The following is a 13,427-nucleotide window of genomic DNA, read 5'->3' as shown; positions in this document are numbered from 1 at the left end:
GCTGTGGATCCCGTTCTAGAACCTTCTGCTCCCTGCGTGTGAATCCCATTCCAGAACCTTCTCACTGCAAGTATGGATCCCAGTCCAGAACCTTCTGCCCCCTGCAGGTGTGAATCCCATTCCAGAACCTTCTATGTGTGGATCCCATTCCAGAACCTTCTCCCTGCAGGTGTGGATCCCATTCCAGAACCTTCTCCCCACTGCAGGTATGGATCCCATTCCAGAACCTTCTCCCCATCTCCAGCTGTGGATCCCATTCCAGAACCTTCTCCATCCTACATGTATGGATCCCATTCCAGAACCTTCTCCCCATCTCCAGCTGTGGATCCCATTCCAGAACCTTCTCCATCCTACATGCATGGATCCCATTCCAGAACCTTCTCCCCCATCTCCAGCTGTGGATCCCATTCCAGAACCTTCTCCATCCTACATGTATGGATCCCATTCCAGAACCTTCTCCCCATCTCCAGCTGTGGATCCCATTCCAGAACCTTCTCCATCCTACATGTATGGATCCCATTCCAGAACCTTCTCCCCCATCTCCAGCTGTGGATCCCATTCCAGAACCTTCTCCCCCCCTGCTCCAGCCCCAGCTGGGACACCAACAGGCAGGCCCAGCCCTCTCGGGATGGCTCCACAAGGGACACCCAAAAACCCCACACAGCACCTGGATTTTCCAGAAATTCCAACCCTGCTGTGCCCCCACAGCTCCTCAGCCAGCCCTGGTGCCTCTGGAGATCCCAAAACCCCAAATGTGCCTCACTGACCAGCAGCAGCAAGGCTCACTTGGCCCCTTTTTGCCCACATTTCCCCCCAGATTTGCTGCCAAGCCCAGGAGGCTGCGCTGGGATTCGCTGGGAAGGAGAAATCCATTCCCCAGGGATCTGGGGCTGCAGGGAGGAAGGTACAGCACAGGCACAAACCTTCCCAAGGAACTGTCAAACTGTTTGCAAAAAACTGGAGACAAGAAAGCTCTTGACTAGACAGGAAGGAGAAAATGAAGACATCAAAATATATAAATATATATAAAAAGAAAAAAAATCAGGCTCTTTGGTGGCAGAGTGTTCTCTGCATTTACATTTCCATGGGAAGGCAAAACAGCAACTGGCAAAGGGAACGAGGGAGGACGGGAAAAAGCAGCAATACTTGAAAATAATAAGGAAAATTGAAAATATTTTTAAAAGTGTATTACCTGTTTGATTTTTTGAGCTCCCCACAGCTGGAAAAACAAAAGAGAACATTAAATGTAAAACAAAAAAAAACAGTGTAATTTTATCCCAAATATTCATCTTTTAGCTGCTGTCATAAACAAACACAAGGGATTGGGACAAAATCTCATTTTCTGCAGCCCACCAGGATGGGTTTAAAGACTCTTTACACACCTGAGCTCCTTCACACCCGCGTGGGCAGCGAGAGACAATATTAAACTTGCATTAAATGGGAAGAAAGAGCAAGAAGAGCCAGACTTCAGAGCTTTACAAACCCCAAATCCTCTGCTGCACCGAGATCTCAAGGCAAATTTAGCACAGCCTCTCCCCGGATGAGCTTCCTGCGGAAATCCAGCCCTGCTGGGGAACAAAGGTGGGGCAAACCCTGCAGGGAGCACGAGGAGCTCTTCCAACAAATAGAATAAACAGGCACCAGTTCTCATTTCTGAATGCACCGAGAAATGCTCACGGAGAGAAAAGATCTCGTTGAAAACTCTCACTGTTGCCTCCTGACAGCTCCAAAACCCCCAAATGTGGCTCAGAGTGAGGGGTTGGAGGAGGAAACATCCCCTGAGAGGTGCAGGAGGAGACAAGGAGGAGACACCAAGCCCGGCACAGACACAGCCCCAGGGTTTGCCCTTCCTCTCCAAGGCACAGGGGTTTCCTAAACCTAAATTAAAACTTAAACCCAAATTATCACCTCCAAACACCCCAAACGCTGATGTGCATCACTCCAGGGATGGGTGGGAAGCCAGGGCTCTGAAATGTCCCAGCAGCTGCTGGGTTTTGCTGTTAAAAACTCGTGTTCAGCCCCGAGGCCCCGGCACCTCTGTCTGGGTTTGTTCTCCCCCCGAGCCCTTGGAGCTGCAAATCCACCCTTGAAGCTCCATTTCCATCTAAAATCCCACAAATTCTCTGCGAGCCAGGCTCCTGGCTGCTTCCCTGGCAAGGCTGCTTTGCCAATCTCTCCCCACCCTCGTGGCTCCTTCGCTTCTCTCCAATTTGTCAACATCCTCTTGAGTGGAGGCCGCCAGGAACCGGGGGAATTATTCCAAGGAGAGTTGTGCCAGGAGAACCTGGGGAGTTCTGCTCCTGCTGCTGCCACAGCCCAGGATGGTGATGGCTCTTTTTGGCTCCTGATTTCTCCACCCAACCCACCCAGCCTGCACATCAGGTGCTCACCCTGCTGAGCTCAGCAGTGTTCATTAACCCTTGTGCCTCACCCCAGCTTTGTTGCCAGTCCCAAATAGAAATCCATTAAAATGCTGTTGGAGTAAGGTAATCAGTCTGCTGCAAATTGCATTAATTGACCCATTGATACCAGCAACCCCAAATTTCACTCCCAATTCATCCCAGCTCCAAAATGAAGCTCTGTGATGAACTCCACTGCCTGTGATGAGGAACTGAAGGTGTAAATGTCACATACCCGCGGGAGTTTTCCTGAATAAAAATTCCCTCCCTAAGGAAAATCATCGTTCCCCCTTTCCCGGGTGGAAAACAGAGCCTGGGGCACACAAAGGACAATCCTGGTGCTAAAGACCAGGTGGGTTCAAACCCCAGCACCCAAAGGGAAGGAGGCTCCACGCCCTGACAGTGGTGAGGTCTCTGCCTGCCCAGCAGCTGGAGAACTTCCACGGGGCGATTGTTCACCTGGAGAGGAATTCCTGGGGCTCCAGGAGCCTCCCCAGCCCATCTCCAGCGACCCCAGGGCTGCCCAGATCCCCTTTATGCAGGGTGGGAAACAGAACTGCGGGATTTCCCTCTCCAACTGCAGGCACTGACACCAGCAAAAAGGAAGAGGGATGCTTTCTGAGCCAGCACGAGGGCTTTTTTGGTCAAATTCTCTAATTTCATTAATTGATCCCAATATTTATGCCTTTCCCTGCTGCAGTGCAAATATTGTTAGAACACGCGGTTTCATTACTTCTCCAAAGAGACTTCACAAGATGCACCTGATGAGTCACCTCAGGATTCTGCCAGCTCATTTTCACTTCTTTCTCCTCTAATTCCTCTTCTGTCTGCAGCGTTTTCCAGCAGCTCCAGCTCCCTGCCAGCCCTGCCAGCCCGGGCTGCTTTGGGAGAGCAGTCTGTGCCTGTGGGGGATTTCATTCCTGCCCTGGAGGAACAGCCATGCTCCCACTTCCGCCACGGGAAACTGGGTCTCTTTGGGCTAGGGAAGGCCCACATTCTGTGGGGTTCAGGGATTTCATTCCTGGGGCTGAGTAGGAACAGCGGAGCAGGAGGCTCCCTGGGACTGGAGCATTTCCCACGGTGGCCACCTGGAAACTGGGAGGCTCTGCTCGGAGCTCGGAAAAGAATGGCCCCAGATCCGTGCTGGGGTTCAGATTTCAGCCCACGGTAGCTGGGTAGGACCAGGTGGAGCAGGAGGGTCCCCTGGGATGGACATTGCCCCTGGATGGCTGCACCTGGACCAGGAGCAGGAGGGTCCCCTGGGATGGACATTTCCCATGGATGGCTCCACCTGGACCAGAAGCAGGAGGCTTCCCTGGGATGGAAAATTCAGGAATGACCCCAGATCTGTGCTGGGGTTTAGATCTCAGCCCAGGGTGGCAAGGTAGGACCAGCTGGAGCAGGAGGGTCCCCTGGGATGGACATTGTGCCTGGATGGTTCCACCTGGACCAGGAGCAGGAGGGTCCCCTAGGATGGAGCATTTCCCAGGGAATGACCTCAGATTCGTGCTGGGGTTTAGATTTCATCCCAGAGTGGCTGGGTAGGACCAGGTGGAGCAGGAGGATCCCCTGGGATGGAGCATTTCCCACGGATGGTTCCACCTGGATCAGGAGGGTCTCCTGGGATGGACATTGTGCCTGGATGGTTCCACCTGGATCAGAAGCAGGAAGCTCTCCTGGGATGGAACATTTCCCAGGGAATGACCCCAGATCCGTGCTGGGGTTTAGATTTCAGTCCCGGGGACCTAAGTAGGACCAGCTGGAGCAGGAGGGTCCCCTGGGATGGAGCATTTCTCATGCTTGGCTCCACCTGGACCAGGTGCACCAGGAGGTTCTCCTGGGATGGGCATTTCCCCTGGATGGCTCCACCTGGATCAGGAGGGTCTCCTGGGATGGACAGTTCCCCTGTGGCCACTGCAGCTCTCCCCTAGGTCAGATCAGGGGGACCACAGGGGTCAGGTCAGGCTCTGCTTCATGGACATCCCTCATGCATGGGCAGGAACCAGCTCCAGGCTGATCACAAGCGCTCTCAGATCCACCTCTTCAGGACTCATGGAAGGGATTTCCACCTGTCCTTTCCAGGATTCTGATTTTCCTACAGTTCTTCGAGGAAGAGTCACCACTTTTGTCACCACCTGGAGCAGTTTTGAAGCCCTGAGCTCGGGGTGCCAGCACAGGGAGGAGCTGGAGCTGCTGGAGAGCCCAGAGGAGGCTCCAGGATGGACCCAGGGACGGAGCAGCTCCGCTGGGAGGAGAGGCTGGCACAGCTGGCATTGTTCACCTGCACAGGAGAAGCTTTGGCCTGAGCTCAGGGTGGCCTTGCAGGGCCTGCAGGGGCTGCAGGAAAGATGGAGAGAGACAATTGCCAAGGGATGGAGGGACAGGAGCCAGGGAATGGCTCCCACTGGGAAAGGGGAGATTGGGCTGGCATCTTGGCAAGGAATTCCTGGCTGGGCTGGAATTCCCAGATTTGCTGGGGCTGCCCCTGGATCCCTGGCAGTGCCCAAGGCCAGGCTGGATCCACCTGGGACAGTGGGAGGTGTCCCTGTCCATGATGGGTGGCACTTGGTGGGACTGAGGTCCCTTCCATCCCAAACTGTTCCAGGATTCTGTGATTTTATGAACTCAGGAGCTGAGTTCAGTTCTCCAGAAGCATCCCCTCAAATACCACGGTGATGTTTAAGGCAGGGTCTCCCAGACCACCAGAATCTGAAGAGAACCAAAGCCGTGGTGAGGAGATGGAGACTGGAATAAATCTTTGGAATAGATGTGATCTTTGCTTGTCAGGACATTCATTAGCAATCCTTATTTAGCAGCAGAATTGCAGCTTAGAGATAGTTTAAAAAAAATAAAAAATAAAAAAAAGAATTTATTTAAAGAATCCATCCAGCCCCAATCTCTTCCCCAACACCTGTCACTATAAAAACAGCACGGAGGGTTCCAGTTCTCCTTAATGGATGAGCCTCCTCCTATTAAACACGGGAACATTTCACAGTCCTGCACTCAGAGACAGCAATTGATTTGTCACCCTCTCCATAAAAATCTTCTGCCTTATTTCTAATCCAAACGAATCCTCCTTCAGCTTAGAAGCACCTGGTGCCACCCTGTGAGCACTGATCCTAAATCCATGGGTGCCTGCTCCAGCCACGCCAGGAATAACTGCCTGGAGAAAAGCCCTCATTGATTAATCACTCATTAATCACTCATCGTGACAAGGCACAATTACAGACAAAGGACTAATTAGGAGGCACGGGGTGGATGAGCACAACGTGGAAAGGAACACCCGGAGGTGTAAGTCCTGCAGAGAGCCCTCAGTGGGGCCTGCCCGGGCTGGACTTTGCACCATTACACAACCAAACCCCTCTCTAAGGACAAGGGTGGAGAGGAAATCATTGAAGAACAGTATTTTCAGTTAATTATTTCATCTGTCCAGCCAGTTCTGTTCCCAAAGCTGTTCCCATGCTGCTCCACAGCGATGCTCTCACCTCCCAGCCTGCACCCAGAAATGCAGATTTTAACGAGGTAACAGCCGGCACTTTGCACCCCGTCAGGAACTGCCAGTGGTTTCACACCCCGGGGCTTGTGAGGTTTTATTAAAGCACAGCTCGGATCACCCGGCCCACGCTGAATTCCAAATATCGGGTGGTGCGGAACGTGGGATGCAGCAAAGCTCCTCCCGGAGCGCTCCGGCTCCCTTCCTGTGCCCTCGGGAGGGCAGCCTCCAACCCAGATGTGCTTCCCCAATAATCCCAGTTCTTTAAATGATTGAAATAAGGAGGGAAAAGCAGCCCGACGCCAGCTGCTCACAGATGTGGAGCAGTCTGGCATTCCTGATACACCTGGAAAAGCAGGTAACACCATCCGATGGCTCTTCTTGTTCCTCACAGGAAACCTCCCCACCGGAGTTTTCACAGCCCTGCTCCTAAAATCCTGGCATTGGGAAGGGTTTGGTTCTTGAGGACATGAAGCTCAAGGGATCCCACGAGTGGGATAAATCCCAGAGGGCTCTGATCATTTCTGCCCCTCCTGAGGCTGCACTGAGGCAGCGCAGGAGGCGCCTGGGGCTCCTCCTGGATGCCACAGCTCCTCTGCCATTCCGAGCATTGTTGAGTCCCTGAGTGGCATCAGGGAATTGTTCAGCTTGGAAAAGATTTCAGACAATCACACCCAACCATGCCCAGCACTGCCAGGGCCACCATGCCCCATGTCCCCAAGTGCCATATGCACAGGGCTGGAAATCCCCTCAGGGATGGGCACTCCAAACCTCCCTGGGCACTTCCAATCCCTGACCCCCCTTTCCATGGGGAATATTCCCAATAATCCACCCTGAGCTCCCCTGAGGCCGTTCCCTCTGCTCCTGTCCCTGTTCCCTGGGATAAGATCCCAAATCCCCCCGGCTGTGCCCTCCTGGCAGGAGCTGTGCAGAGCCACAAGGGCCCCTGAGCCTCCTTTGCTCCAGGCTGAGCCCCTTCCCAGCTCCCTCAGGGATTCTGCAGCCCCTTCCCAGCTCCTCAGGGATCCTGCAGCCCCTTCCCAGCTCCTCAGGGATTCTGCAGCCCCTTCCCAGCTCCTCAGCCATTCTGCAGCCCCTTCCCAGCTCCTCAGGGATTCTGCAGCCCCTTCCCAGCTCCTCAGGGATTCTGCAGCCCCTTCCCAGCTCCTCAGGGATCCTGCAGCCCCTTCCCAGCTCCTCAGGGATTCTGCAGCCCCTTCCCAGCTCCTCAGGGATCCTGCAGCCCCTTCCCAGCTCTGTCCCTGCCCTGGCCACTCTCCAGCCCCTCCCGAGCTCTCCCCAGCCCTGCAGGTGCCCCGCCAGTGCCAGCACTGCCCTGGCCCTGCTGATTCCCAGCACCAGGAGCTGCTGCCAGATCCCAACCCAAGAGTGGGTGGAACAAGAATCGAGTCCCCACGGCTAAAATCAGCTCTGAAATAACTCGGTGCAGCCTCCCAGCACTCAATAAACATTAACTAATTAATCCTCCCAGCACTCTCCTGGAAAGGCTTCAGCAGAGTGAGAATTCACTGAAAACCATCCTTGCTCCAGGGCTGCAGGAGGACGTGGATGCCACTGGAATCATGGAAAGGTTTGGGTTGGATGGAGCCTTTGGAGGTGCCCAACCCCTCCCTGGGCTCCCTAATCCAGCTCAGGTTGCTCCAGATCAGATTTGTTTAATCCCATTTTAGCCACACCAAGCTGGCGGGTGTAATCAGCTCTGTGACCCGGACGTGACTTGGAATTGTTAAAAATAGGCTAGAAACTGTTGTAAAATTGAGTTTTATAGGAAATCCGGTACTCAAGGTACCATAACACACCTCAGTGGACACACCACGAGCCAGCCCGGACAGAGCTGTGACGGGCCCGTGTTTATCAGGATGAGCTGATAAGATCAGCTCCTAAATCCCGAGCTGACGTTTGGAACCAAGCCGGGCTGTGGCTGAGCAGGAGCAGCACCTGGCACCGGGGAGGTTCTTTGGGGTGCATCGCAGCTCCCCCCGTGCCTTCGGCGATGCCGAAACCCCGCTGGCCTCAGCGACACCGAGAATATTCCCAAACCCAACCCTCGGCCAAAAAAGGGGCTTTTCCTGCCAGGAAAAGGGAGCAGCAGCTCAAGGAGCACAACCCGGGTCTATCGCATCCTGCGGGAGGCCGGAGCGGGGGAAAATTACAGTTTACTGCAAATGGGGCTCTTCGCTCTTCATCAACACTGTGAGGAAAAGCCATTACTGCCCAAAAGGGAGGCTCTTATCGCTGATGGATCCGGCGGGCGCTGCTGCGGCGGCGGCAGCGGGAGCGCCTCTCCCCGCTGCTCGCCTGATTGAGGCAGCGGCGCCGCGCTGAATCCCTGCCCATCGAGCCGCCGAGCCTCTTTGCACTTCCCCGAGCCTAATGGGGGAGAAGCGAAACAGTTTCAGAGCAGCCAGCTGCCAGAAGTGCATTTGGAGAGGCTGCGGAGTGAGAAGTCACAAGTGACACAGCTCAGGCTCCGCCAACGCGCAGGAAGGGCTGTGCAGAACAGCGAGTGTCTGTCTGCCTCCAAGGGACCTCTGCCTGCCTCACAGCCCCGGGCTGGGCTCATTCTTCATCTTTTCCCGTTTTTCCCTACTCCCCCTGATGCTGAGGGGTGAAGCTGAGGGTGCGAAGTCAGCGGTGGAGCTGTGTTCGCTCACAAATTGGTGTTCTTGCATTTGGGCAGGAGGCGCAGGCAAACACGCACTGAAATGAACAGGCAGAATTCCAGCAGCGAATCCTGGGGGCTGCGACCTCCCCAGGTCCTCTCCAGCCTATGATCCTACATAGAGATCATAGGGAGGGAGATGTGGGTCAAAAATCCTAAACCCGGTGTCTGGTGGCTCCAAGGATTTCAGTCAGCCAAGACCCACAGCTCAGGGTGTTTATTGCTGGTTTTGTGATCCCTGGATTAATGTCCAGCCTCCACTTCAGGCTTATTGTTGATTCTTTATCAATAAAAATTGTATCTCAATAGAAATTTAATAGAAATAAATAGAAATTTGATCGAATTTTATCTTTTCTCTCCCCTTCAGCAGCCGCAGCTGGTTCCTGTTTGGGCAGCACAGCCCCAGCACCCTGATCCCATCCCATTATCCCATTATCCCATCCCTCAGGCTGCACAGACAGCAGGGAAATCAGGGCCAAGCAGAGGCAGAGCAGGCAGGATTTGGGGAGGGGGAATGAGCCGGGTTTTCATTAAGCTCAGCTCCTGGAGCAGCCAGCTGTGCCAGTGCAGGCTCGGGAGGTGGGAACACATGGCCCCGAGAGGAGGCAGAGCCGTGGCACTGCTGGCACTGCCAGGGCCTCACACCTCCCTCCTCCCGGAGTCTGGGCACGGGGCACACCCGTGCCAGCTCACATCTGAACTTTGGGGGGAAAAAACCACACAGGGAACCGGCAGCACCTCCCTCTGCCCGACCAGGGAGCATTTATTAACGAGCTGCATTCATTCATGAGCTGCGTCTTGTGATACATGGGTGATGCCGTGGCTCACTCGCACAAGGAAAAGGCAAATATCCTGTACATGTGTTTAATATATATATATATATATATATATGTTTAATAGAGAATTGAGAGAAGTATATATATGTATATATGTTTAATAGAGAATTAATAGAGAGATGTATATATATGTTTATATGCTTAATAGAGAATTGAGAGACATATATATGGATAAATGTTTAATAGAGAATTAGTAGAGAGATGGATATATGTTTAATAGAGAATTAATAGAAGTCTATATATCTGTATATATGTTTAATAGAGAATTAGTAGAGAGAAGTATATATATGTTTAATAGGTATTAATAGAGAGAAGTCTATATATATGGATATATGTTTAATAAAGAATTAATAGAGAGAAGTCTATAAATATATGTTTCATAGAAAATTAATAGAGAGAAGTATATATATGTATATATGTTTAATAGAGCATTAATAGAGAGAATTATATATATGTATACATGTTTAATAAAGAATTAATAGAGAGAATTATATATATGTATATATGTTTAATAAAGAATTAATAGAGAGAAGTATATATATGTATGCATGTTTAATAGAGAATTAATAAAGAGACATGTATATATATATGTATATATGTTTAATAGAGAACTGATAGAAGTCTATATATCTGTATATATGTTTAATGGAGAATTAATAGAGAGAATTATATATGTTTGTATTTTTAATAAAGAATTAATAGAGAGAATTATATATATGTATACATGTTTAAAAGAGAATTAGAGAGAAGTATATATATGTATGCATGTTTAATATAGAACTAATAGAGAGGCGTGTATATATATGTATATATGTTTAATATATATGCATATATGTTCAATAGAGAATTATTAGAGAGAAGTATCTGTGTGTATAAATGTTTAATAGAGAATTAATAGAGAGAAGTTTTATAGATTTGTAGTCACGTTTTACACCCCTCGTGTTGTTATCAGGGCTGGGTTTGGGACATTTGGGAGGGCATTTGGGTTGTCACTATGGCAGCACCTGACCTCCAGTCAATTGTTGCAGTGTGATGGATATTATTCCAATAATCAATATTTAAGGAAGTGATCTCCACCACTGGACAACAAAAAGGAGTTGGTGGACAGAACTTTGGGAGGGGCTAAAGGGTTAAAAGGCAAAACCTCCACTGTGTGATGAGCACACGGTTGGAAAAATCCTCTGCTCCTGGCACCTCAACATTTCTCTATTCAGCCTTCTGTTGTATTTTTGATCAGGTTTTAATAAACCCTTTCGTTTTTTTGAAAGTGGGTGGCATTTCTCACAATTTCATTAATGAGCTGCGCCTCCAAACCTCTCGTAGGCATTACAAACTCCAAATCTCCCCCGGGAAAAGCTTCACTCCCCTGCAGAGCCCCCAGCCCTGCTGCTGCTGCTGCTGTGTGGCTCTTTGCCTCTCTCTGCTGGCAGCAGCACCGGGAGGAGCCAGCCCGGGATGGGGACACAGGGACACGGGGACACGGGGACACGGGGACACGGGGACAGGGCTGAGGGACCTTCCCCTGCATCCCCGGCACTGTGTCCCACTGCACTTACAGGGTGGAGCATTAGGAACCCACAGCTGGGGGAAATCAGGGCTCTGAGCCCAGCCTCCAGCAGCTTTGCAGCATCCTGGGCTGCTGCTGGGCAGCACTTGGAGCAAAACTGAGACTAAACCAAGAGCTGGGCAGCACTTGGAGCAAAACTGAGACTAAACCAGGAGCTGGGCAGCACTTGGAGCAAAACTGGGACTAAACCAGGAGCTGGGCAGCACTTGGAGCAAAACTGGGACTAAACCAGGAGCTGGGCAGCACTTGGAGCAAAACTGAGACTAAACCAAGAGCTGGGCAGCACTTGGAGCAAAACTGAGACTAAACCAGGAGCTGGGCAGCACTTGGAGCAAAACTGGGACTAAACCAGGAGCTGGGCAGCACTTGGAGCAAAACTGAGACTAAACCAAGAGCTGGGCAGCACTTGGAGCAAAACTGAGACTAAACCAAGAGCTGGGCAGCACTTGGAGCAAAACTGAGATTAAACCAGGAGCTGGGCAGCACTTGGAGCAAAACTGAGATTAAACCAGAAGCTGAACAACGCGAGCAAAACTGAGATTAAACCAGGAGCTGGGAAGCACTTGGAGCAAAACTGAGATTAAACCAGGAGCTGGGCAACACTTGGAGCAAAACTGAGACTAAACCAGGAGCTGGGCAGCACTTGGAGCAAAACTGAGACTAAACCAAGAGCTGGGCAACACTTGGAGCAAAACTGAGACTAAACCAGGAGCTGGGCAACACTTGGAGCATTGATATTAAACCAGCAGCTCAGCAACTCTTCCTACCCCAACTTCTGAGGCCAAAATTCAGCCTGCAAAGGGAAGGAAACGCAGTTCCAACTTGGAATGACTGCAGGGAATTCCAGCTAAGAAAATTTTGGGGGAAGAAGTGATGAACAAACCTGAAGTTCATCACGAAATCCCCCCAGTGCTGATACCCACCTGCAAATCTCCCAAGGCAGACCTTTGGTGCCCAAACCCTGAGCACACCCAAGGTTCCTCAGCCTTGCAAAGGGTTCTTCTGGAGCACAATCCCCCAGGAGAAGCAGCTGTGCCCTGAGCAGGAGGGATTTCAGTCCCTCTGGGGCTGGGAGCCGCCGAGTGCTGCTCCCCTCAGGCCTCACCAGTGCTGCCCTGCCAGCACCAAGCTGTTCCCCCAGGCTGGGCTGGGCTCTGGGACAGGGGACAGGACACAGACACAACCCCACAAATTAGCGGGAAAAAGGACAAAAGCCACCCCATTGCACCCTGCAGCTGGTACAGCCTTTTGGATGGAGGCTGAAGTCAGCGTTCCCAAAGCAGGGAGAAGGCCAGGTCTAAGCAAGCTGGCCCCTGGTCCTTGTTTGGCAGGCTGCATTTTCCAGCCTTGCTTGCAGGGCAGGAGCCATTCCCTGAAATGAGAGCTGCTCCCCCGGAGGTTCCCCCGAGGAGGCTCCTTGGGAATCGCTGCCCTGCCTGCAGTTGGAATCGGATCTGTTACAGCCTCCACCTTCTGCTGCGAATTGGCTCCCCGAGGCCTCTGTGTGTCATTTGCACCTTCCCACTCGCAGCAGCCACCGGGGCTCTGGGGACAGACCCTGCCAGCCCTGGGGACAGACCCTGCCAGCCCCGGGACAGACCCTGCCAGCCCCGGGACAGACCCCGCCAGCCACCGAGCGGCGGCGGGGACAGCGGGGCTGCCTCGGGGACAGCGGGGACAGCGGGGCTGGCTCGGGGACAGCGGGGACAGCGGGGCTGGCTCGGGGACAGCGGGCACGGGGACAGCCGGGAAGGGCAGGGACAGCCGGGGCGGGGACAGCCAGGGTGGGGACATCATGGACAGAGAGGGACCTTCAGCATGGGGACATCCAGCACAGGGACATCATGGACATCATGGACAGGGACATCAGGGTCAGGGACAGCTGGGACAGGGACAGCTGGGACAGAGACAGCCAGGTCAGGGACATCTGGGACAGGGACATAATGGACAAAGAGGAACTTTCGTCATGAACAGGGACATCTGGGACAGGCACATCTGGGAGAGGGACAGCAGGACAGGGACAGTCAGGGCAGGGAGGGACCCTCAGCCCACCCCACTCCCAGTCCCTGAGCAATCCTGGCTGAGGGACCACGGGAGCAGCCTGGGCCAGTGGGAGGTGTCCCTGCCATGCCAGGGCTGGCACTGGGTGATCCTTAAGGTCCCTTCCAGCCCAAACCTTCTGGGATTCTGGGATTGGTGGTGAAATGAGGAGCACAAAGTGCAAACAATGGAGGGATCCCTATGGAAGGGCAATGACAGGGCCAGGAGCTGCTGCAGGGCTGGAGCCAGGCTGGGAGAGCTGGGAATGTTCCCCTGGAGAAGGGAAAACTCCAGGGAATGCTCAGAGTGCCTGGAGGGGCTCCAGGAGAGCTGGAGAGGGACTGGGGACAAGGCCTGCAGGGACAGGAGCCAGGGAATGGCTCCCACTGGGAAAGGGGAGATTGGGCTG

General features: G+C 52.7%; 1 protein-coding gene across 2 annotated transcripts in view; it reads right to left on the bottom strand.

Annotated features, from left to right (window-relative positions):
- SFXN5 (sideroflexin 5) overlaps positions 1–13,427 on the bottom strand; it is a 117,100-nt gene that overhangs the window by 73,030 nt on the left and 30,643 nt on the right. The window contains exons 1-2 of one of the 2 annotated variants that reach the window (XM_030947421.1): positions 1,383–1,513; positions 1,193–1,219 (exon numbers count right to left, since the gene is read on the bottom strand). Coding sequence is in view for 1 of the 2 variants with exons in the window: in XM_030947420.1 (XP_030803280.1) it covers positions 1,193–1,219 (27 nt within the window). In the remaining variant the exon portion in view is untranslated. Of the gene's footprint in view, positions 1–1,192; positions 1,220–1,382; positions 1,514–13,427 lie in introns of those variants that run through there. The other variant, XM_030947420.1, reaches the window with a different exon arrangement.

The sequence above is a fragment of the Camarhynchus parvulus genome, chromosome 4 (assembly GCF_901933205.1).
Source record: "Camarhynchus parvulus chromosome 4, STF_HiC, whole genome shotgun sequence".
NCBI classification, from domain to species: domain Eukaryota; kingdom Metazoa; phylum Chordata; class Aves; order Passeriformes; family Thraupidae; genus Camarhynchus; species Camarhynchus parvulus.
Note: the sequence above shows the minus strand (reverse complement) of the source record. Positions and strands in the feature narration are given on the sequence as shown.